The sequence below is a fragment of the Polypterus senegalus genome, chromosome 16 (genome assembly GCF_016835505.1).
Source record: "Polypterus senegalus isolate Bchr_013 chromosome 16, ASM1683550v1, whole genome shotgun sequence".
NCBI lineage: Eukaryota > Metazoa > Chordata > Cladistia > Polypteriformes > Polypteridae > Polypterus > Polypterus senegalus.
In genome coordinates, this window is record NC_053169.1 from 103,253,237 (window position 1) to 103,279,100 (window position 25,864).

Below are 25,864 nucleotides of genomic sequence, written 5' to 3' on the forward strand. Positions count from 1 at the left end.
TAGCATGGAAATAGATAAATAGATAGATAGCATAGTTGGCAGGATTAGATAGATAGATAGATAGATGTGAAAGGCACTATAAAATAGATAGATAGATAGATACTTTATTAAATTCCCATACTCCAGCAGCAGCATACTGATAAAGAACAATATTAAATTAAAGAGTGATATCAATGAAGGTATAACAGACAGACAATAACTTTGTATAATGTTAACGTTTACCCCACCGGGTGGAACTGAAGAGTCACATAGTGTGGGGTCTCCTCAGTCTGTCAGTGGAGCAGGACGGTGACAGCAGTCTGTCTGTCTCTGAAGCTGCTCCTCTGTCTGGAGATGATCCTGTTCAGTGGATTCTCCATGATTGACAGGAGTCTGTCTGCTCAGCGCCCGTCGCTCAGCCACTAATGTCAACCTGTCCTGCTCTGTGCCTACAATAGAGCCTGCCTGCCTTCCTCACCAGTTTGTCCCTCTTCTTTAAGCTGCCTCCCCAGCACACCAGGGCGTAGAAGAGGGCGCTCGCCACAAGCGTCTGGTAGAACATCTGCAGCATCTTATTGCAGGACGCCAGCCTTCTAAGAATACGGACATTTCACAGTTTCCTAGTTTTTCAAGTGTCTGCTCAAGTGAATCATAGAAGTCCTTTCTTTGCGAATGTCTTTGAAATGACAGTTTTCACAGTTAAATGTGACACACTAACCCTAATTTATCACTTTCAGAATGCCCGCGGCTTAGGCGCGTTTTTAAAGCGCCTATTGTATTACATAAAGCTAAACAGTCCAAGTACAACCACTGCACTCTTCTGTTGGTTAGATGATGCCAGTGTTTTTAATCAGAATATTAAATTTGCAATAACAACAAGGTATTGACAGCGTGGACATTCTTTTGTTATTTAAACTCGACTTCCTTAAACTTTAAAGTGGACACATTCATTAACATTTCTGATACAACAAGACTATATCAACTAGGACTATTCTGACAAATAAAGAAGTGCAGCTTAAGTGAAACGAAGTAAACTGCTTAGCTATGCAAACAATTGACGGCTCACGCTGTTAGACTTCCTCCTTTATGGCAGGTTAATTATTCTGAAGCTGGCCACCTTCCTTAACTCGCACTGTCAATGTCAGAGAATACCACGTACCTCAGAACTAAACCAAATGTTCACAGTCTTCAGCGCATGCAATGATAATGGAGTCAATTTCCTGGATCTTCCGGAAGTGGAAGTCAAACAACGATTTAGACATGCGTGAATTAAACAAAACTTTTTACCTTGTCGTAACTTAAAGTTTTACGTTTACTTTAAGAGCAATACTTGAAATGTGCCGAACTTGAAATGCCATTTTGTCTCAGCTTCGTTTCCCACAAAACGTTAAAGCAACTTATTTTTATAGCATTCCAGAACGATTTTTAGATTGATTTTTTTACAGTTTATAAGCTAGCTGCGATGGGCTTCGGCCCCCATGACACATCCCTGCTGTTCTCTGTGGTGCAGAGAAGCTAAACTGTGTTAAATGACTCTGGGGGGCAATGTGGGGTTGGCATTAAAACAATGAGGGAAACAGCTGCCAGACGGCAGGATCGCTCCACCCAGACAACAGCATTTTCGACTCGTCACTCACCCCTTTTGGTTTGCAGTTACAGCCAACTGAAATGTCAGGCCTTCATGGAGAGCAGCGACGTTCTGGTAGAAGGAGACCCAAAGGTGACCAGCCAAGGTGGACAACCGCAGACGATGTCGAGGCCTCCATAAAATAAGATCCACACGTCAAGTCATCCAGTTGTCACTCACAACCTGAAAAACACCTGGATATCCACTGAATTCTCACATTTTATTAGACTTATTGATATGTATTGATTATTTAATGTTGTTATTTCTACTTCTCGTGAAATACTCATGGAAAATGAAAGTGAAGGAAGCCCCTTTGTGTGGGGTCATGCTACAGTGCTGAAGATCCGCCTCTCCCCCTCATTCATTGGTCAAGATTCCTGTCTTTAATTGTGAATGGGCTTCCTGTTTCTGGACCACTTTCATTTCCCACAGTTGTTTATTTCAGAATATTTTAGCAAACACCACGTGCATTTGGGACGTTGTGAGCGTACGACCGGTCGACTTGACGTGCGGATTATGGGACACGAGTAGCCGGAGATGTTTTCATGGATACGCCGTTGATAAGAACGACATCTGAATGCTTTACAGTCTTTTTATCCGGCATCTCCTGACTCATCAGTGCCAGTAGACCCCCACATATGACATACCGTTGAACTCGTCTGGATGTCTAGCTGTGCAACGTCTCAAGCTTTTTGAGGTTCCATCCTCTTTTTGGTCCTCTAGTCCCCCCCCAAAAAAAACCCATCACTTTGAGGACATGATTAGTCCACATTTTAGGCAGGAAGTGAGCCCTTCTGATGAAGAGTAAGCAGATAGGTGTCTCCAGCTAAACTGACCATAAGGAGCTCGGGGTGCACCCCCTAATGGCATACGATGGGTCACACAACTTCAGAAAGTTGGAGATTAGGGCTAGAGGCCGGTGGAGTGTCTTTTTAGGAGACTTCAAGGATGCTGATCATGAATGTGATCATATTTTTGAGGTTAGTTTCTTTACCGGTGGTCCTAGCCCACCGAGAGTCACTCCTGGACGGGTGTAAATGGCCAGTTTCAGAGCTAAGCATGTGGGGTGTTGTTTTAGACTCTTTTGAGGTCAGTGAGTATGACTATGGCGGTACTTTTGATATTTGATCATTTACTGGGGATCTAGCCCCCTGTGCCCCTCTATTATTGGGGGGCATATGACGAATGTCTGTCACAACTGAGAATATAAAGGGGTTCACTTTGAAGCAGACATGTTAATATTTCAAATATCTGACGCTGCTGTTTTTGCAGCTCATAAAGTAAGTGGGAGACCCCCCGAGTCAGGGTGGCTTACGCCAATTGAGACTTTCGGTCCAATTCTATCAAAAACTTTATTATATCCAAACTGAAAGTAAAAGGCTTTTCTTGCCATCGCTCCAAACTACATGGGGTGAGAAGAATCCGTTCTGTGCTGAGTGTTCCTGTGCACAAGAGCTGAAAGGTTCGGGGTGAGAGTTGAACTCGAGTTTCTCGGTGGAAAGGCACCACAGCACCATGACGCCTTGCCCATTGACCACAATGCCGTTCATCTGGCCATTCGCTCTGACCCTGAGCTGCCCCCTCGATCCTCTTAAGGGGGAAAGCACACTAGTTTTATGCCAAAGATGGTGGCTGAACGTGAGATGTACCCGCATGCCAAATGTCAAGCCTATGGCATCAGAAGTGGACTGGCAAGTACGACAGAAAGATGAATGGGGCGCCAGCACTGAGACTTTGACGTGCCCTTTGGCATTTCCTCCTTATTGAGACTGGTGAGGTGGCACTGCCATCGATGTGTTAAGTGTGTTGACCTGCAGTGGAGTTTCTGTTTCTTCATTCGAGGTGTCGGTGGCATTATGACTCGCTTGGCTGCTTTGGGTAGCTGTGCCGTCATTCTTACGGTTTCTTTTGGACTGAATATGCTGGCTGACTGCAGCAGAAACCTTGAAGTGCGATGCACAAAATACGGGACAGTCGATTGTGGGCTGGGTGCCTGTCAGCCATAGTCTGATGCCTCAGTTCTTGTGCCCGCACTTTCCTGACGCACATTTCATAAAGTTTACTGACTGGAGGTGGCGCGCCCTGCTCTGATGTCTATACGCGTATATATTTGTGCTTTTCTCTCTTTTCCACTTGCGTGATATTTTTACATCTGCAAAGTCCGCCCTCGTTTCGCCTGCACTGATGTTTTGAGGGGCTGACTTGACAAAAATGAAAGTCAGAGGGACAGACGGCACACGAGAAGGTGAGTCTGATGTCTGCCGTATGACGACGGACGTCCTCCTGCCTCATGGGCCGATTCCCACTTTAACTTGTCAAGTGCTTATCGCTCATCAGCGATGCTGTCAGCCGTGTGTCACAGTTGGTTATCCGCAGCTTTAGTGTTTGGGACTTCTTAGAAGAAAGTGTGTCATCACACTGTCCCCGAGGTGCAAAACTGAAGTATGAATGCCAGTCCGTGGCACAAGGACACTGTGACAGTGACAGGGCATCTACAGTTGAGAGCTCAAGGGCAGGCCTGGGAACAGCGTCTCAGTTTGGGCTTCTCCGTGACCAGGAATGGCCGGCAGGGGATTGTCCCCACACTTTGGGATTGTCATAGAGAAAAAAAACAAACAGACGGCATACGATAGTCGACTGAAAGTTATAACTTGAGGGACATGGAAATAGGTGAATTATAGACACGTATATAGTGGAGGATAAGGAGGGCTGCAGTCTCAAGAGGGTAAACTCCATGGAGCTGCTGCTGATGAAAGGTCATCACTGGTGAAGCCGTCACCGAGTCCCAGTCGACGTGACGTGTCCAGCGGGTTATCAAAGGGTGCACTGAAGCACCAGGCGTGTGCCAGGTCAGGGTCAGGGTCACAGCTCTTCGTCTCACTGGATACTGATCACCGGCTCAACCTCAAACACTGTGTGCGTACCTGAGACCAATGGTCATGTTTTGGACATGTTGGTGGCTGGAGGACAAGGGTCTAACTGCGGACCTCCAGGGCTCTGCAATTCATCGCACTGCATGTTTATGTCACATGATTTACACAGCAGTGACCTCAGGATGGTGCGTTACACCGCTGCATGACAGTGTCGCCACCCAGTAGGAGGCCCTACAATATGACACACCCACCAGGGGACACGCCCACTCGATAGTCGTCATTACTCCTCCCACAACTGTAATCTTAACCGAAGCTAGAGATGTTTCATGACCACCAAGTACTCCTTGAAATGACCGTGATGAGAAAGAACCAAATGACCTGATGTGTCACCTAACGTCACTGATGTATAACGTAGAGGCCACTACATGCCATCAGATGGGTGCGATTTGATTGGCTGCTCAGTGGAAAGTGCAGAGCTCTGGAGGTCTGTAGCTAGGTGCCATTGCAATGGAGGGTCCTGAATGGGATACCCTTACCCAGCCGGGATGTCAGGCCCACAGAGGGTTGAGCTCTACAGGAGCAGTGATGCCCACAGGTGGCTAGTGGGCAGCAGCATTCCTCAGTTTGTCTTTCCCCGGGTGCCCGTTGGCATCTTCTGTCTCCCAGGACGTCGATAGTCATGACTGCGATTGAACAGGAAGAGTGAGGCCAACAAGCCAGGCGTACTTTTAGAAAGCAGTAGCAGAGTTTACTAAATAAGTCAGAATAAAAGTGCAATACGGGCATTTTTAAAATCAATAAGTCAATGAATAATTCAATAAAACGAAACCTTGAATTGGGTGCCAATAAATAAACCCAAAGCCCACTGAGGCAGGATTGAAGAAGATGGAACAGGAGAGCGACAGGAGCCGAATTTCCATTGTGTGAGATGAAGGTGCGATGATTACCTCTTGACACGATGGCGTGAAACTCCTCCATTGTGCCCTCCTTTTGTGCCCTCCTTCTCCCTTTCTTATTTTTGTGCTCGTCAAAGACAGCCATTGTGTTGCGATAACAAAGATGGCACCTGTTCACAGCACTTTGTTTAATCGTATTCTTCGTCTGTTGTCTGAGAGGGCTGTGCTTTTAAAAGGCAACCTTTTGCCATCCGGCCCACGGCTCTTTCATTACCATTTCAGTTTCATTTGCGCGTGAGAGACTTAAATTTCTAATGGGCATTAATGAGGAATAATCGCGAGTTCACACATGCGCCTCACTGGCAGCTCCTTCCTTAGAAGAATTCCTTCCCAAACCTGGGTGGGCGAGTCGCAGATCACTTGGATTGAATCGCTGGGTACGTCACATTAGGTGAGAGCATCACAACTGCCTCCGGCTCACTCAGATTAAGTCTACGACTGAAAATCACTGCAAATGTGACAAGGCCTTAATCTTTGTCCCTTGAGATGTGACATTTCTTTAATCTTTGTCCTCGAGATGCGACATTTCTTTAATCTTTGTCCTCGTGATGTGATATGGCCTTAATCTTTGTCCTTCGAGATGTGTCATTTCTTCAATCTTTGTCCTTCAAGATGTGACATTTCTTGAATCTTTGTCCTTCAAGATGTGTCATTTCTTTAATCTTTGTCCTCGAGATGTATCATTTTTTGAATCTTTGTCCTTTGAGATGTGACATGGTCTTAATCTTTGTCCTTTGAGATGTGACATTTCTTTCACCTTTGTCCTTCAAGATGTGTCATTTTTTCACCTTTGTCCTTCAAGATGTGTCATTTTTTTCACCTTTGTCCTTCGAGATGTATCATTTCTTGAATCTTTGTCCTTTGAGATGTGACATGGTCTTAATCTTTGTCCTTTGAGATGTGACATTTCTTTCACCTTTGTCCTTCAAGATGTGTCATTTCTTGAATCTTTGTCCTTTGAGATGTGTGTCCTTCCAGTTCACAAGACTAAGGAGTGGAGATGTGATCAACACCTTCCAGGGATTTTCTGGCGAGGTTCCTTGTCATGTGCTCAGCTGCTTTGGTTTTCTCGATGTGATGGACTCTTGACCAAGGCGTTGAGAGGAGGCTGGCGTGCCAAGCACTGCACAATGTGAGCGTATTTCAGGCTGTGCTTGGCAGTCACTGTGTTTACTTTACATTTTATTAATCCTATGCTGTAGCACAAACAATTTGGCTGAAACTGTAGAATGAAGAATAAAAGGTTCAATTATCACGGACTTTAATTAAAGCCGGGAAATGTCCTCTGATTAAAATATTGATTTTAAAGGAAAATGAAAGTAAACCGAGTGCAAGGGTTGTCTGTAGAGCTAAAGAGGCAACTGGAGAGAACACAAAGGGCAATAAAAGGGATTCCAATTGAGCTAAGTGGCAATCTAAGAAATGAAAGAAACGGATTAAGAGATCAGCCAGCGGCGCCGTCACCTCACAGGCCTTGACCGCCTCTCCGCGCTGGTTTTGAACCTGCCCTTACGTTTTACATAGCAGTTGGGAAGTTGAAGGTTTGCTTTATCGCTGTCTGTGTGGACGGTGGGCTAGCACAGCGGCTACCAGAGGTCGGGGTTCAGGACCAATGATGGCGCGTAGTCAGCGTGGAGTTCGCATGTTCTCTACATGGTCGAGAGGGCTTTCCTGCCACATTCCCAAATGTCTCTGTGCCCAGCGGTGGACTGATGCCCACTGCAGACTTGCTTTCTGCCTTGGGTCAAGTGCCGCTGGCACAGGCTGCGGCCCCCCATCTCCATGAACTGGACCACATGCTCTCCAGAATGTGCATTTTGTGCTCTTCAGTTTATAATTGGCTGTCACTTTCTGTAATTGATTTGTTCTGGTGACTCTGACAATTCAGGATCTCATTAAGACACAACACTTTATATTGAAGCAGAAGAATGCGCGGCCATGAAAGGGTTATTTGACGTTCGCTGGCTACAAATGGGGGACCCTTCTTGGCAGCTTGAATTGTCGTTTGTCTCCATTGTTGGTTGACTGAACATTCCAGAATCCCTTCATGAATATGCATGGCATGGAGGCGAACGGCAGCCTTGATCTTGGGCCTCATTGTCACTGCTATTGTTTCATCTCAATCGACTCACTCGTGTAAAGGGGGCTTTTCATGGTGTGACCTTCATGCTCAGTGTGTCATGTGATCAAACACTACAGATTATTGGTAATGGCGCCTGCCAAAAATGACAGAGTATTAACACCTATGGAACTGCTGGGCATAAGCAGGATCCCCGCAGTCTCCCGAAGGCCAACTGCGTTCATACGCAGACACGATAGACACGGTAACAGCAGTGCGGGTCCTAACAGTTCAGTGCTACCCGCTGTTCACTTTCTGCCCAGGCTGCTTGATCAGTTCTCCTGACTCTCCATCCATCCTTACATCCATTCATCCAAGAACATTTGCAACCCCGATCTGATCATTCATCCATCTGCATGTCCTTCCACTCATCCATCTATCCATCCATCTGGCCACTTCACCAAGACTGCTTCTTGTCCATTTACCCATTCATCCCATCCATTCATTCATCCTCCCATCTACCCAGCTATCTCTACATCTATTTGGCCATCCATCACCACTCTTCTTCTCCATCCATCCATCCATTCAGATCTGCTCATCCATCCATCTGTATTGCCCTCCATTTATCCACGCACCTATCTATACATCAATCTCCCATCTGCCACTTTCGATCCATCCCTCTGTCCACTCATCTGTCCTCATCTGCCTGTCCATCTATCCGTCCATTGAACCATTTATTATTTGCATCTAAGTGTATGAGACATCTGGCCAAGGCTACAACAGATCGATTTACCAGACTCTCCATCCATAAACAAACCTCCTACTGACTCCACTCCATCTGAACTCTTGTAGTGCTGAGGTGTCACCTGTTGCATGTCTGAACTGAGGTCCTAATCTGGGATCTTGAGGTGGTTTGTCATGTGGTGGGTGCAGCAAAGCGCTGTATCATCGTGTGCCCCTAACCTCTCTCTCTATCTCTCTCTCTCTCTGTCTATCCATTCATCCATCCATCTATCTATGCATTCCTCCATCTGCCTGTCACTTCACTCATACATCCATCCATCTGCCCATTTAGGATTTGCATCTAACTGCATGGGCCAGTTTACCAGTGCTGTCAGAGATCAATTTACTTGACTTTCCATCCATCCATCCATCTCTACTCATTCATCCATCTGCCAGTCCATCCATATCCAGCTATCTATCCATCCATCTTCTCTCTGCCTGTCAATCCATTTGTGCATCTCCATCCTTCCTTTTAGTTCTTATACTGTCAGCCTCTTTTGGAATTCATTACTAGACAGGAGGTCAAAGGTCAGCATGATCTCCTGGGAAATAAGCCCACAACATTTATCTGTTTGTGCTGCGACAGAGCCAGCGTGGCTTACTTCTCCAGCAGCGCAAGACAGAAATGCATTTCTTAATTCCACCACTTAAGCCTTTTATCATCCTAAGAAAGTTGATGTTCGTTGTGGACATGAGATACATCTGGAATGTGTTTTTAATATTTCTAGCTTTGTCGCTGCCATATTTAAAATGTCGTAATAAAGCTAAATTGGAATTTTATATCCATAGTCTCATAAGAATTCAAAAGACCACAGTAGTCGCTCTGGACATGACCCCTCAGCCGGCTCGGCTACCTTGGCTTGCAGTCTGAGTATCAAACCATTGCTGTTAACGAAGCTGTCAGCATGAGGACTTGTATGGGTTTGAATCGTGTTTATTGTAATTTGGAATTCTTTTTGTGATTTTGTATTTATTTGGACTCGGTGATTATTTTTATCATTATTTTAATTGTATTTCCGTAGTGTATCTTGTTTTTGTTTATGCGCTCTGTTCACACTGCAAGCAACTCGCTTTGCCACTTCACGAAGGCTGAAAGTCCATCTGTTGAGTTGTAAGTAGCCTCGGACGGAGTGTGACCCTTGAACCCCACCTCAGTCTTGTCTCTGTGTTTTCTGTTGGTTGTATTTGTTGTTCGGTGAGGTGCAGCGACACTTTTAAATCTTATCGCATTTCTTCTTTGTTGTGGGTGGAGCCCCAGGAGGCGGGGCCACCCTGACATCATCGCCGCTAGATTCTCCCTTTGGTTACGCAGGGCTGTGAGCAGCGGAGATCCAGCGGCCGGTCACTGAGTTTGGCGGGAGTTTTTATTTTTTCTCGTCATAAGTATCATTTATCTCTTGGATAATTTGTGTTTTCTGACTATTTTGGCCCCATTTATTGGATTGTGTAATGACACTCCTTGGCTGTGGATTTCCTTTCAGACAACTTTTGTTTTGTTTTTTTTCTGCATTTCTCATATTTTTCTATTGTTTAATAATTCCTTCATTTATAAAGATTCATTGTTGCCCTTCAGTCTACTGGCCAGGGCTTTGTGGTAATCCCTTCTTTTCAAGGGTATTTTTGATAATTTTTGTTAAATTTCCTTGCACGCAATGATAATGGGATACATTCCAACCCCACATGAATTAGATTCAACGGACTTGTTAAAGTTAAATTATATTATATTATGTTATGATTTTAGTCTAATAAATGATGACCATCTGACAGTCTGATTCATGTGTAGGTCTGTTCCAAAGACCATCCTGTGTGAGGTCTGGCAGAAGATATAAGAAGTCCTGAGGGGCTGGGGTCTCTTAGACCCTGCCAAGGTAGGTTGGTGTGATCCCCTCGATCCCAGTCAGGGCTCACCCGCTTGTCCTTGCTCACTTTTTTCACCTTCCAACATCATCGTGGACTATTGGCAGCTTCTTGCCAGAGTGCCAGGCTCTCTCTCTCTCTCTCTCTCTCTTTTTTTTTACATCACACCTGATGAGGGGGTCTAAAGCCCCTCCCAGGGTCCCCCACCAGCTACTCTCTGACACCCACTGTTGGGCTGCTCATTTCGCAGTCTGGAATTCCACCCAAAATCCATAATGAACTGCATTTGGATCAATGGACGGCTAAATATGAGTGCGGGCCTGAGGCAGGAATGAAACCGAGAGACGTACATTACAGCTCAGTGGGAACAGTTCATTAATCTTAATCGACAGAAATATCAACTTCATTATTAAATCTTAACCAATTAATACCTCAAAGCAAATATTCGAGATATATAATGCAATTCAGGACAAGGTAGGGGGAACATGAAAATACATTCTGGAGGTCTTTCAAACAAGGAGATGGAGTTGTCTCATATGAATATTGATTCCATGAGCTGTTTGACTTTTATACATTTATATAAATAAATACAAATTTTAATCAAAGAATTAGTAACCATTACCATTTGTGGGTAAAATGAACAAAATTGTGAGGTTAAGTCAATACTTTGGTGCACTTTGTGTCTAAAATGAATTACAACTACAGGAGAGAACTCGCCGCTCTTCATCTTTTCAGTGCCTGTGGTCCACAGCTTTGTTTTTTGTTTGGACCCTCAGCCTCACACACACCCATGTTGGTCCGCTGGAAGTCGATGACCACTTAAGGTGAGGACTTGCTCAATGTGGTGGTCCTGGGCCGGCGTCCTGCTGCTTCTTTGTGCTTAACACTCCTCTATGTGTAAAAGCCTTTTGTGCTCCCTGGTAGACCTTCAACCCATAAAACGGGGATCAAAGCTCGATGCTCCCCTTTGGTGCACACGGGGAATGGAGTGGCCATGTTTAGTCATAGAAAACAGAATGATGGATGAAGGTTGAAAGTGTGCCACTGTAACCACAGACACACCTTGTCTCTGCACATACAGTGCAGCCAGCCCAAACAAGTGGCCACCCCTAAAATGGCCGTCAAGTCATAAGCTTACATAAAATGACGTCACAGTCTCAAGCCTGCTTAAGACACTAAGGGTTACTGGTGCTAGCCAGTCCATCACTGGGCCTTCTTGCCCAAATATACACATCCATAATTTAGATTTGCCAACTCCTAAATGCATAGCCTAAAAATGTAGCCTGGAAACCTTTTTGATTCAGCAGATATGAAGGTACTCTGTCATGGCAGGTGACATCGAGAGGCAGAAGGCTAAAACTGCTTCTTAAAGCCTACAGAGATGATCTGCGGTCAGTTGTTTGGTTTTATCCATTGGATGGCAATGAAGACCAGGAAATAAACTGTGGAGTGCAGAAACGGGCACCTGCGCTCCTCACCGCTTGGCATCTTGGAGCTCAGAGATGGTGACTGCGCCCTCTCGTGTCCCGGGGTGGTGGTGCTTAGTGCACGGCCGTCTGACGCGCACACGTGACAGTTCAGGTCCTGACCTGGGGGGAGTTTTTCTCCTGTCCATAGATAGATAGATAGATAGTGTCAGGGATGCCAGGGGCAATGACCCGGCTGGGACGCCGTGAGGGACCGGAAGAGGGTCAAAGCCAACCCTGGATCACGTGGGGACCACCTTCCTGGTTGCTCTGGGGGCCATGGGTACAGGGCATGAAACCTCCACCCTGTAGGGGCCCATGGTCACCGCCAGGAGGTGCCCCAATGCCTTGGGGACCTGCTACCCCAGCACTTCCGCCACACCAGGAAGTGCTGGGGGAAGATTTAGGATGGCACCCGGAGAGCTGCCGGAAGGACAGCTGGCACTTCCGCCATGCTGGGGCGTGGCCAAGGGAGGAATGCCGGGAACACCTGGGGCTCATCCGGGAACTGGATAAAAGGGGCCGTCTCCATTCATTCAGGGCTGGAGTCGGGTGGAAGAAGGACAAGGCAGAGAGGAGAGTGGAGGCGGCCCGAGAAGAAGGCATTGAGTGGCCAGGACTGTATTGGGGTTTGTGCCTTTTGAACTGGGCCTGAGTGACCGTATTATTGTAAATATTTGTAAAATAAACGTGTGGTGGTTTGAAAACAACATGTCCGCCTGTCTGTGTCCGGGTCGGCTCCACAATAGATAGATAGATAGATAGATAGATAGATAGTGTAGTAGGCGGGATTAGATAGATAGATAGATAGATAGATAGATAGATAGCGTGAAAGGCACTATATAATAGATAGATAGATAGATGGATACAGTTTTAGCCTTCTGCCTCTCGATGTCACCCCAAGCAAACGCATTATTTTCTACTTTCTTCACTTTTCTTCAAACCTTCTCTGTGATGGGCTGGTGCGCCGCCCCGAGGTAGCGTTTGGAGGGGTTTCTTGGCACTGTGCCCAAGTGTTAAACTAAATGAGTAATTCTGTCCTAATGTTTTTCTCTTTTAACAGCAAATGATAGCAGCAATAAAAGCTGGCGTGAACCCCTCAGAAAACTCGTCGAACCAAACGAGCCTGTGGGACCTCAGCAGCTCCTTCTTCTTTGCTGGCACTGTTATAACAACCATAGGTAAGACGTCACCTCCATCGCAGTTGTGCCTGTGTGCCCCCAGTTGCTTCATTTATGCCATAGGAATAACTGAGAAAGTGGGAGGCAAATTGCGGTTTTTGTTAATTTACTGTGACAGATGGGGGTCCGATGAGTCTGCAGAAAGCCTGGTGTGTCTCAGACCTCAAGCCCACTGTGGCTGCAGGGTTTTGTCTCAGCCAACGTTTGATTTTTAATTGGATTTAATTAAGCAAGCTGTCATTTCCCAATTTCTGTTTTTTTTTTTTTGTTGTTACATCAGAAATTACAAATTATATTCGCTTTATTTTACTTCCATGGATATGAAAGTTTAGTGATGGAATCAAAAATATCCAGTCGAGATAATTTCAGATTCTGATTCTGCAATGTATCGAGAAAAGCTGATGTGAGCATGGCGTCTCTACGTGTGTCTCTCTTTATGTTTGTGTGCGTCTGTAGAAAATAGAAATTGATTTTCATGTCTTAAAATTGCGTGTTTCTTTGCATTGTGGAGGGGGTCCCAGCGGACTACATTCTTGTTGCATTTCTGAAGAGTTTTTTCCCCTGGCTGGGGTTCCGACGTCCCTGTTATGTCTTCTGTGTTCATCCTTCACATTAAAATTGTTGTTCATTTAATGTCTTTCCTTCAGATCATCTTGTTTTATGCATTATTTATGAATGTTTGGACTTCTTTCAAGATTGAATCCCAAATTAAGACACAAAAGGACTTAACTGAAATAGCTAATGTGCATGCAGCAGTGAGACCGGGTTGAGTTTAATCCAAATTGTCAAAAGAAATAAAATGGGAGGACAGCAAGGTGGCGCAGGTTTGGAGGACCAACCATAGCTGTAGGTAAAAGAAAAAGGTGGAGGAAGGTTCTGCGAATTTAGAGGAACGATCACAGAATGAAACGCAGAAAGGCCTCCGAGTGCGTGAACACCCAAAGCAGTCGAGTGCGGACATGAAGTGGGACGCCCACCTGTTATAATTTCAGGTATTTGTTGTTGTTTGTGTGTCGTTTCATCGTCATTTTGTGTAATGGCTTTGCTAGTTCAGACATATAACGTTCACCTCAATTCACTTGTTTGTTCTCAGAGTTTACGGAGGGTCTAAAAAAATCCACGAGAACCTCTTGTCATTTCGTTTCAGCGTTGCTTCTGACCCCTGACTCTGATTCTTGATCTGTGATTTAGTATTTCTGAAAGAAAGGACGGACTTTTGGTTTTATAAACTTTGTGTGTTTCCCTTCTGGTCACCTCCATTTATATTTTGCAGTTTATCTTCCAAAAACTTTAACCCCACCAATATTAAGAGCCTTATTATGAAAGGGTCATGTTGGGCTTTGACTTCTTCACCCATGAACTGGATTTGATGGATGTGAACATGTCACAGTTTTACTGATTCAGTAAAGGAAACAGCAGCAAATCATCAGGTTATGTTCTCATCTTCAGCAAACGATTCTAGAAATAATGAGTCGACGCGGTGTCTTATTAAGTGGTCTTCACAGAGCACACCATCACTTAGGGACCATTTGGAAAACATACTGCTGTCCTTCATGTATTATTTATAAAGAGCTCTGACATCGATAAAGGATAAGCTCTTAATACATCGCCACTTCATTAAATTCAGGCTGCATCAGAACAACCCAGGATGAGGACCCATCTGTCAAACACGCCATCCTAAAGAACTAAAACGATACTCCAAACCTCATAAGGCTTTGAGTGAGGATATCCTCAGCCTCATCTTTGAGAAAATGAACGCCTCGGCGCACAGTAACAGACACGAAGGTGCGTTTTGGTGTGTCTGCATCTGGAGATACGCTGCATATCACATTAAAAAAAAACATGGAGAAGTGGATGAGTGTCATGGAACACAAGTGACTTTACAGATGTGCAGAGGTCCACCTGTGTCACGCAGCCGCAGAGAGGTAAGCACTCAAGTGTGGACTCAGCGCTAGGGCACCAGCGGGCACAAAACAAAACTCAGCGGACAACGCCCAGAGTCACGTGAGACTAATCTTAGGACAAAATCAAACCTGTCATGGCGAGTCACAGACCAGAGATGAGTTTTAATTACAATCTTTATCAAATATCTATCTATCTATCTATCTATCTATCTATCTATCTATCTATCTATCTGTCTGTCTGTCTGTCTGTCTGTCTGTCTGTCTGTCTAAATGCCGGGAGTCCTACATCATCCTCTGTGTATCTTATCTGCCACCCTGTTAGACCAGGCGGTACCCTTCTGCAGGTGCTTTAGAGATCCCCGCCTGGCCACCTAACTTTAGGGTGAAGTTACACTCATACGGTTTTGTCAAAAGCATCATCAGGGGTGAGGTAAATGAGACCCTCAGACTCCCAGACTCTCACGCGACTGACGCAAATCAGAACTGTGAAGCTGAGTGTCACCCGTTGTGGCTGGGCAATGGGGAAGGCGAGGCAGCCCGAGCGTGACAAATTGGTGCTAATGGCACGGCTGTGAACCAGCCAAGTGTCAAACAAAGGGGTTAGCAAAGGTTAACGAGACAGCAAAGGAATAAGAAAGGATAAGAAGAAAAGTTGAAGTCACCTCTTTGAATGTGCTGGCTAAGCGGCCGAGTGTGAAAGGTGGACTAATTGACCTGCGAGGAGCCCTGCAGCTCACAGATTCATTGCATGAGTCATTGAACAATTCAGCACTGGGGATTTTACGAACCACACTGAGAACGTATCTTAATTATTTCAGGGACCCAGGCCGACATTTAAACTGTCATTTGTCCATGGAGAGGTTTTAAACATCACCTTGTAATTGTAGGAAGCTCTAAATCACTGAAACCTGTAAAAGATTCCACCCCTGTGAAAGGATAAAGTGGTCAGCAACAGGAGCCGAACTGGACGAGGAGACCTCGATGTTAACACGGTTCGTGTACCGTAATGTAACTCGACAGAATCAAACAGCCACCACCAGACTGGGTTCAAACGCCACGCCGGCCTCTGTCTGTGTGCGCTCGTCTGGTCCCATGTGTCTCTGGTGTTTTCCTCTCCCATCCCAAAGGCCTGTCGGTTAGGCTGCTAATTATGTGGCTAAACTGGCCCAGTGCAAGTGTGGCCTCCAGACCAACAGCCCATCACTTCTTACTCTCAGTAGGGTCAGCATGGCTGCATGCGCAAGACTGGATTACACAGAAGTATGAAATGGATGGATGGATGGATGCACCCTGGTTTAAGGCCAAAAGCATCCCAAAGATGGTCACACACTCACATGGGGGGGCCGATATGAAGTTGCCAACTAACTTAACGCACACACAAAACAGAGTAGGCAAAGTAAATCCCCACAGGATCTGACCTCAGGACATTGGACCTTTGTGCCACCCTAAATGATAATCACGAGATTCAAATTAGTGACTTCCTGCTGCCTGAGGATGTTAATGAGCAGAACATCCTACTTTGAGTGAGCCGCTTTGGACGGAGGTGTACAGTGGCGAGGAAAAGTACGAAACGCTTAGTAATGACTTGGCTTTCTGCATGAGCCGGCCATAGCATGTGCTCTGATCTTCAGCCAAGTCACACATTTGGACAAACACAACATGCTTAAGCTAAAAAGGCGCGCACAATTATAATCGTCTGTGTCTTTATTGAAACCATCGTTGAAACATTCACAAAGTGTGTAGACCCTTGGATTTCTTAATCTGGTCGGTGATAACAGCAAACAAGCTCCTTCAGTAGCTGCAGAGAAATCGTGTGCCATTCTTTGTTAAGATGTCTGCTGTGGATGGCTCTCTTGTGGGCATCTCCTTTGGGTTACTCCAAAAGGCCATTCATTAGTAGATTTATGATGATAAATAGTTTGGCTCGTCAAACTGCTGCATCACCAAACTTCCAGCGAGCTTGTAGGACTATCCTGTTAGGATACCTTGGTAAACTTGGGAGTTCATGTTTTCCTTGACAGCGACAAGCTGGCATCAATGTGGCCCCAGATCGGGATGCTTCCTCCACCGTGCTTCACTGTTGGGATGCTGTGCCCATTTCACGACACATGTACACGTACTACCACAGTTTCATCAGGCCAGTGGAGTTCTGGAGTGTCAGAGTGGACTTTACCAAATATCAGATCTGCAGCGTTCCTCCTTGAACATCAGGCCTGTTTGATGTTTTATGTGTGGTAGACTCATGGACAGAGATGTTCACATCCTCCTGTGATTCCTTCAAGTCTTTAGCTGTTACTCAGACTCCACATTCTGCGTTTTGCCCATGGAGTCATCTTGGCTGGACACCCACTTGCAGGGTCTTAAATCATCTCCATTTATACACAGCTTGTCTGGCTGTGGACTGATGAGCATCGAAACTCTTGGAAATTACTTTGCAAACCTTTCCAGCTTCATGCTAATCATCAGCTCTTTTTGGCAGATCTTCTTAGCAAGGTGTGGTTTATACCAGCAAATGCTTCTTGTGAATGGCAGACTCTGAATACTTGAATCTTTTTTGATTGGTCAAAGTGTCTGTAAACCACACCTCTGATCTAATTTCATTGGTTGGACCCTAGGTGTCCTGACTCCAGTTAGCTTTTGTTGAAGTCATCAGCGTGGACCTTCACAGACTGTTTCCAGCTTGAATGATATGCTTGGTGTGTACAAGAACAATACAATAGACTTTCATTTGGATGCTGTGTTTGTTCATTATTGTAACTTAGATGAAGATCACACCAGGTTTTAAGACAGCTTTCTCCATAAATGTGGTTTTTCCATGGAGTTCACATACTTTTTCTTGCTACTGTGAAAATGTTTTGCTCCACTCAGGGATCAGCCTTGGTTCACATTCCAGTCTGGCCGCTCTGTCTATAGAAATGCAAGGCCTACCTGTGTCCATGTAGTGTTCTCAAGTTAGGACATGTAAGTGCGGTTGATTGGTGCCAGGCAGATGGTCGAAAGTCTGCCCTGCATCACATTAGTGCCCCCATTAGGGGTGGATTTCCTGCCTTGAACCCAATGTTGCCAGCCCTGGTTCAGAAAAATACTTTAAATTGACATTCTCAGCCCTGCTTCTTACAACTTGGGGTTGCAGGGGGCACATGCCAATCCTGGTAGCACTGGGAGTAAGACAGGAACCAAGCGTGCATGGGGTGCCTACATAATATACTAAAACCCAGCTCATCCCATTCAAGGTCGTGAGGGGGGACTGAAGACTACACAGGGAGCAAGACAGGAACCAAACCTGATGAGGAAACGTGACGCGTGATGTGATTAGTGCCATCGTTATTCACAGTGCCACAGAAATATTCATACAGAGCCACAGTGTTTGTGTCCATACAGCCTTATAGGGGGCCCACCGCCGTGTTGTGTCATGGCCAGCCTGGAATCCATGAAGGTGGTCTAAGGTGCTAATAAACTCCACCACCGCCTGGGCATTGCCAGCCCCTTTAATACTTGCATGGCTTCTTCTCACTGACTGAACGGCAGTTGTTGGGTGGACTTATTAGATTTGGCGCCATGTGTGTGGTTTGTTCATTCGGACTTTTATTCCTTTAAATGTCGTATCCTGCCTGTTACTCATGACAGACCTCATGATGGATTTCAAGTGATTCCAAGTGCTTGATAGAAGAACACAACACAACATGACCTGACAATAGTTGGGGTTCCACGATGGATTATCCCATTTATGGCTGTTACAGAAATCTAAATAAGTAAGGTAGAAAAGAGCTCTGTCACTTGCTGGTCTTGGCTGATGCCATTTTGGTGTATCTTCTGCACTTAATGAACATTCGGGAGACCCAAAGGGAGGTCTGGGGTGGGTGTATGGGAAGTCTTAAGGGTCCTGGTGAAGAAGACGACAAACAGGGGAGTTTGTGGGTTACCTCAAAACCCTTCTGTGGTGATCACAGAAAGTCGGGGCCTGGCAGAATGTCCACTCATATGAGAAGTCCTGCTATAGAGCATACAGTGGAGATACTGGGGTGGTCTTTGGCTCCCATTGTCCTGACCTGGGTGAAGTGGGCAGTATACTGCCTGCCCAGATAGATGGGTGAGCAGTTTCTGATGAAGCTATCTGCATAGACGATGTTAAGACTTGAGATCTTCAGCCTCACTGATGTGTAATATGAAGAGCAGAGAGGAGAGGTTGGGCTGCGCGCTGATTGCAACGCCTTCCATAGACACGTCCTAAATTTGTGTGAAGTGATTTGAACATGAGCGCTGACACCATCACGGGCACATTTACTCCAACATTTTGTGCTCGAGACCCTTTGAAGTTGTTATTCTCCGTTTCGTCGTGCTTTCCTCTGAAGCTGGAAAGAGGCGCCAGGCAGCAAAACGATGTCAAAACTAATAAATCACAGAGAGAGTTTTATAATGCGAATAATTGTGTGCAGGTGCTTGTTTCACTGGCTGTCAGGTTCTTTCTAGAAATGTAATGGAATTTGACCAAAAACGTCTGACCAGCGTCCTGCCAGCTCCCGACTGGACAGACAGCGCCCGGCCACTTGTGTGTGTGTGTGTGTGTGTGGGAACCTGAAGAATGAGGCCAAGCTAAAGAAAGGGGACTTCCAGAAGTTGAAAGAATGAGCGTCTGGGGATCTCCAGAGAGAGGCTACAGTATATAGTGCCTTTACCTAATGAAGGCCATGCCAGGGTACCTCATAGAGTACAGTTGAGCTGAGGGGGGTGAGGCGACCCCAAAGTGGCCACACAGGATGTTAAGGCTGAGGCTTTTTATTTGAGGTGCCCACTCGGTACGTGAGGAACGTGAAGCTGCTCACCAAGGGTCACAGAGCGCTTTGGTGTGGTAACCGCCATATGCTGTGGCCCTTTCCAGGTCTGGAGCTGTGCTTGAATGTGTTTCTACAATTCTGCAGGTCCTGTAAATGAGCAGAGTGCTGGAAGTCTGTTTTTATACACCGTGGCACCTCTCAGTACTGAGCACCATGCCAGGGCAGTAGATGGTATTTGTACAAACGTCAGCTCAGGCAGGCAGTGGGACGTCACCTGACTGGCAGATAAAGCAAAAACCGGGAGAAATGTGAATAAAATACAAACTAAAAAAATAAAAAGCGACTCGAAACCGAAACCCAATGTGAAAGACCATCATGGTGGTCGAGAAAGCAAAGGAGTCAAAGCCAAAAGAGAACAAGAGAACAGATATACAGTTTGAGTATTTCAGAGATTAGGTATTAGGATTCACCCCCACAATTCACCCTTTTACCCCATCACGTCGACTACACGTGGATCTCGACCTCAGAGGCCTCACCCACAGCAGCATAAGCAGCGGCCATAGCGATAGAAAAACCACCGACAGCCCAAAATGAAACCAAATGATGGCAGGCGAAGTGACCCCCAGGGACTGAACGCCCACCCTTACTTCCCGTTGTTTTTGTACAGTGAACTGCATGCTGAGGTTCAATCGTCGTAAGGCGCTTAGCTTATTGTCTCTCTGTCTGTTTCTTTTTTTGCAAGGTTTTGGAAATATCTCACCGCACACGGAAGGAGGGAAAATATTCTGCATCATCTACGCCCTGCTGGGAATCCCGCTGTTTGGATTTCTATTGGCTGGAGTTGGTGATCAGCTTGGGACAATCTTTGGAAAAGCAATAGCCAAAGTCGAAGACATGTTTGTCGTAAGTAGGGTCGGCCTGTCACTTGTTTGTTCTGCATTGGCCTGCGATGATTTAGAAAGGACGTGACATCCCTGTCATCATCAGCTCTAGTGCCGTCGAGACGTGTCAAATATAAAATCATTGACTTTAAAATAATCGCGTCACTTGAAAAGGGTCAAAGACGTCATCTGGAAAATACTTTAACTCTTTGTTTTTAGTGGAAATTCTGGAGGAACGTAAACAAGGCACAGTCCTGGCCTTGAGCCTAAAGGCCGCATTTATCACCAAGCACTGACCACACCGTCCACCTTCACAATGGGATAAATGTCTGGGTGTCCTTCTGGTTGCTATGCCTCTGTCATTCCAGCAGGTGGCGCATCACAAACATTTCTAGTGATGCCTTTTATTATTACAGGGCACGTGTTTGTGATGCGCCATCTGCTGGAATGACAAATGCAATGCATTTTATTACTACAGGCAATACAAAAGATGGTGCACAGCACACATTAATGGTGAGGTCTATGTTGATTGTGCAGATCTTAGATGCATAGCACAGCTAGTTAAAGGATCGATAAGTTAGCAGGGACTGTACGATTGTTTTCCAGGTATGGTGAGCTGGGTCGCAGTCTCTGCCAGTCTTTTTCCTTTTTCCATTCTGTTGTGGTACGGCAAACACAGGACATCCCAGCGATGAGCGTCTCTTCTGTTTGGCCCGTCTTCTTTCCTTGCGGCCACATTGTATTCATTGTCCTTCTGGCTGACCATTCCTTTGTTGCGCCCTCCTCTATGACATTTGGCTTTCTACAGAGTGCCACGCTATGTCTGAGAGGTTGGAGGGATCACACTACAAGACTGGCAGTCAAGGTCGCCCATTGCTTTTGTTCACATCTCGTGAATGAAGGCGATGGCTGAGCAGTCGTGTGATATAGCAGGCTGGAGGCGTCTGTCAGGTGTTCACAATTCACGTTTGCCTGAACCCAATGGCTTCTCGCTAGATTTCACCTGCCTGCCACCTTGGTCATCATCTAGAGTCGGTGGCCTTTAGAGCAATTGAAAGGTCCTTTGCACTCGATGTCAAGGCCCAGTAACGCCAGTAGTTTGATTCAATGTCTTGTCAAGGTGGTGTAATGGAAGGCAGGGTGGGCTGGCGTCTCGAGCAGGTTGAGCGGATCCATGTCTACCTGAAGGACTCCTAGAATGGATTGAGGACGGCGATGGATTGATGGGTGTCCTCATCGGGATGGTTTATGTTCCTGTTCCTGTGTAATGGAGGGACAGGAAGACAATGCCTAAAAGGGCTGTATGCCAGAGCTGGGTAACCCATGTGCACACCCATAGGGTGCCACCTGGGGGAGCTGCTGAGATGAGGTTTCCTGTCCAGAGGGGGTTCCACCTGAGCCAATGGTGCCTTGTCAGAGTAAAGTCGTGACATTATAAGTACTCTGGGGTCTGGCATAAAAGGGGCCACCTCGTCTCACTCAGGGAGTCGGATTTGGGAGAGGAAAAGGATGAAGCTCATCTGTAAAGGAGTGGAGGAGTAGAGGAGAAGGAGCAAGAAAGAAAGAAAGAACGAAAGAAAGAACGAAAGAGGACTGCTTATTATTGAAGACGAAGATCATTTTCTGTACAACGAACCCAGGACTTGTGTGTGGGTTTGGCCCTCTGAGACGCCCCCTGCAGGTCAGAGCAGTTAGTAGGAGCTGGCACTGCTTTTGTGTTAACAGCATGCCAGTCCCATCTCGCGATGCCAGAAACCAAAAATTGTGACACAAAACTGTGACAAGCCGAGATCCAAAGCACCAGGGCCTACACTTTACTTTTCCGTGCGTTTTTCCTCCTCTTTGAACCAAACTGGATGACAGCATCGCACTCTCGCGTCGTTTAGTGGCTAACAATGAAATGCAGCCCCTCTAAATACGCTCTCAACAGTCCAATGATCCTGGCTGAGTGGCGGCTCCAGGGGCATCACGACGGTAAACGCTAGCGATTTCCTTAACACAAGCAGGCCGTGTCTTGTGCTCCGCCAAGTTCATCTTTCTTTAATGAAACATCGATCTGCACACCAGAAATAGCCAACTAATGCACTGGCAACGCTTTACTGCACGCAGGCGGCAGGCACGAGCGCCTCATCTGTACTTTAGCTGCATCAGACCTGGGAATTAGGATTTCCTGCTTTCCTTCATATTTACAGTACCTAATAATAATGATTAATGTTACTGTTATTAATATTAATAATAATTATTAGTGCAGCTTTCACAGCTGAAGGACGTGGCCCAAGGCATCACAAGACATCACAAAACTTCATGAAAGAGAATATCCAGAAGACTTAGCAGGCAGATACGTTTTAAGTCTGGCATTCACTCGACCTCTCGCAGCTTCTGAGGAAGAGCATCCCACAAGTGGGGTCTGAGACAAAGGGGGCTTCATCACCCGAGTACTAAGAATGGTCAGCAGAGGCAGAGGGCCGACTTGATTGGCGTTGGTGAGCAGGCACACCCTCGGTGAGATAAGATGGAGCTTGGTCATTTAAGGCGTATTTCATAGTGAATACGAGATTCAGTTTGCTCAGGGGGTGCCGTAATAAGCGAGACCCCAGTCAGCGGAGTTCTGAGTGCTCAGCGGGTTGTTCAGGACAGACTTTAGAGGAGCACACGATGCGACAGTCCAGTAGCCCTGCTGTAGCAGCTTACGTTTATTTTCCTTTTCCTTGTCTTTATTTGTTTGCCTTTCAATTGTAATTATTTCTTCTTAGTACTATTTCTGTTAATTTGTCATTTAGTCAATATGTTTAATGTATCATTGCTTTTATTACGTTTATAAATACAGTATTTACTTATTGTTTCTTTAAATGGCCGTATATTCCATTGTGTTTTGTGGGTGGTTCCCCAAGAGGAGGGGCCAACCTGTCAATCACTACTGAGGGGCCGTCCCCAGCCCTATAAAGGCTGATGGGATTTGCAGTCCCTCTGTGCTTGCATATCCTCTGCTGGATTGGGGACTTTGCACTTGTTTCGCTCTTTTTGAGCTTACTGGCTTTTTGCCGTCTCTTTTTTGCTCAGTTTAAGGCGTTTGACTTGTGATTTCTGTGTTGGGCCTTGGCTCCCGTCCATTGCCTTTTTTAAGCAGTTCCTTTTTTTCCTCTTTCTGCTCTTTTGAGCTTTTGCTCTTTGTTTACGTTTTTTGTTAATAAACCTTTAATTTTTATAAAGGTTCTTGCAGACTGTCTCTACCACCAGGCGGAGTTTTTATGGTTTCTCTCTCTGGCGTGACATTTGGAAGACATTTTCTTTTTCCTGTGTTTTGTTTTTTTACTTTAAGGTTTATTTCCTGCTTGAGGCCTAGTTGGGCCTTAAGCCTCCTATTTTCCTGGGTCAGGCTTGCCTTGGGTGAGATCTCTTCTGTGGGTCCTTTTTTGAATGCCTCACTCCTTTGCCACTTTGTGGATCCAGAATCACAGCACCAGTGTAGATGGTAGAAAAAGAATGAGCCAAACATTTTGCATCCGCCAAGGTCAAAGATGGTGAAAGTCGGGTGAAATAGCTTCGATGTTTTATTACCGAATAGAACAAGCCACAAAGTAGAATCAAATGTAACACCCAGACTTCTAACTGCCGCTGAAGCCTGGCCAGAGACACCATGAATGTAAAATGATCCATCTTAGGCAGCTGAGACAACACTCTAAAGTAACTCTGCTTTATTCACCGCACCATGACTGACGAGTCCCCCTGGGTGGCACAGCAGCTGGCACAAATCCCAGCCTGGCTTCTGACTCTAAATTGGCCCTGCGATTGACTTGCACCACATTCCGGGTGGAGTCCTGCCTGCCACCTGATGCTCCTCGGAGACATCCCAGCTCCACACAGCTATCAAGCTGGACTAAGCAGACCTGGCTAAAAATTGAGTGTTTATCATGCCAGGGGGTAAAACACGAACGAGACAATCAAACAACGGAATGGATGGTGCAGCTTGACTTCATGTTGGCTGGAGACGAGCGAATTCTCGTGAGAAGAGTCACATCATTGCACTTGAAACGTACATTTGGCAAAAGTTGAAAACCGGTGTTGTACTAAGTTAATGGAAGGGGCTGATGGAGACCCCTCATTGCAGATGAAGGATTCAGATGGCAAACCCTGAGGTGTGATGTGCAGAATATCCATCCATCCATCTATTATCCAACCCGCTATATGCTCACCACAGGGTCATGGGGGTCTGCTGGACCCAATCCCAGCCATCACAGGGCACAAGGCAGGACAAGCTCTACTTATCAAGGAAGTGAAGAAAACAAGAATGTGAAAATAACAAAATGAGCCTGGCATTCTACTTAAAAACGTTTACTGCTGGCCCAGGGGCATTTCCAAGGGTATAAAATGAGCGCCAGGTTCCACTAGAACTTGAACAGCAAGCTCAGGATTTCCCCCATTCCTGGGGGGCAGCACCTCTTCTGGCGAGGCCCCATTTGAATACCCGTAGGGCAGCATGGGAGTTGTAGTTCCATATTTCTGCCCTGTTGGGCTATTCCAGGGGCGATGCTGCCCCAATATGAATACAGGAGCCAGCCACCCAGTGCCCTTTCACCCCCACCCCCCGTAACGTCGTTAACAAGTTGCCTAGGCCTCGGGCTGAGCCAGCAGCAGTTTGAACCGGTGGTCCTTCATTCCAGTGATCCTCCCAAAGTGCTTCCCAGAGGCAGGAGAAGAATGGTGCTTGTTGGGCAGTGGGCACTGAGAGACAGAAGCATCATTGGCATTTAATGAACGCTCTGCCAGCTGCTGAGCAGCACAAGGAGGGACGCCAATCATTGAATTCCAGAGCTGTGCTCGTCGTAAGCTCTTAAAAAATTTCAGGCTGCCGCATGAACCAAAAATCTCCAGGACTGATATTAAGATCGATGGCACTGCACGATGCTGGAAAAGGAGGGGAGCAGATGAGGAGCCGAAGTGGCGACAGCAGCCATAGATAAGCCGTCAGCGTTTTCATTAACTGCAGGACACGCTGCAGGGTGGAGGGCACGATGTTCACTCGTAGAGCGCCAGGCGTACTTGTAGCCATTTAGACACATTTTCTGTATCATGTGGCTACATCAGTCTGGGCCACAGGGCGGGTTTGGAACTTGTAGTTCTGAGGGGCAGCTCTGGTGGGCGACACCTGACTGGTGCTGCCAGTCAGTGAACTGAGGTAACATATGGTCAGGAGAGGCAGGCATCTCCATTCCCTCCATTATGCCAACCTCCCAAACTGGAAAGGGAACAGTGACAATCCTGTCTGGGTGAATCTCCATCCATGAGTGTCCCCCAACTAGGTAAGGGGGCTCCATTCATCCTGGTGGGGATGCCAGTCCATCCAAGATGTCCGATGACTTTGTCATTTGACGTTTGATTACCGAATTCCCATAAAATCTCTAATCAGAAGACAAAGTGAAGCACCACAGCAGGAGTTGAGTAACCAGCAAGGAAACTTAAGTTTAATCGCTAGAAAGGAGAGAAATATCTGAAAACAAGGAGGCCACGTAGGCTGCCATGCCT

At 46.2% G+C, this 25,864-nt stretch overlaps 1 protein-coding gene across 1 annotated transcript in view; it reads left to right on the forward strand.

Moving 5' to 3' along the window:
- kcnk2a (potassium channel, subfamily K, member 2a) overlaps window positions 1-25,864 on the forward strand; it is a 42,417-nt gene that overhangs the window by 4,864 nt on the left and 11,689 nt on the right. The window contains exons 3-4 of the mRNA XM_039738318.1: window positions 12,664-12,781; window positions 20,203-20,363. Of these exons, the coding sequence (XP_039594252.1) occupies window positions 12,664-12,781; window positions 20,203-20,363 (279 nt within the window). The remainder of the gene's footprint in view (window positions 1-12,663; window positions 12,782-20,202; window positions 20,364-25,864) is intronic.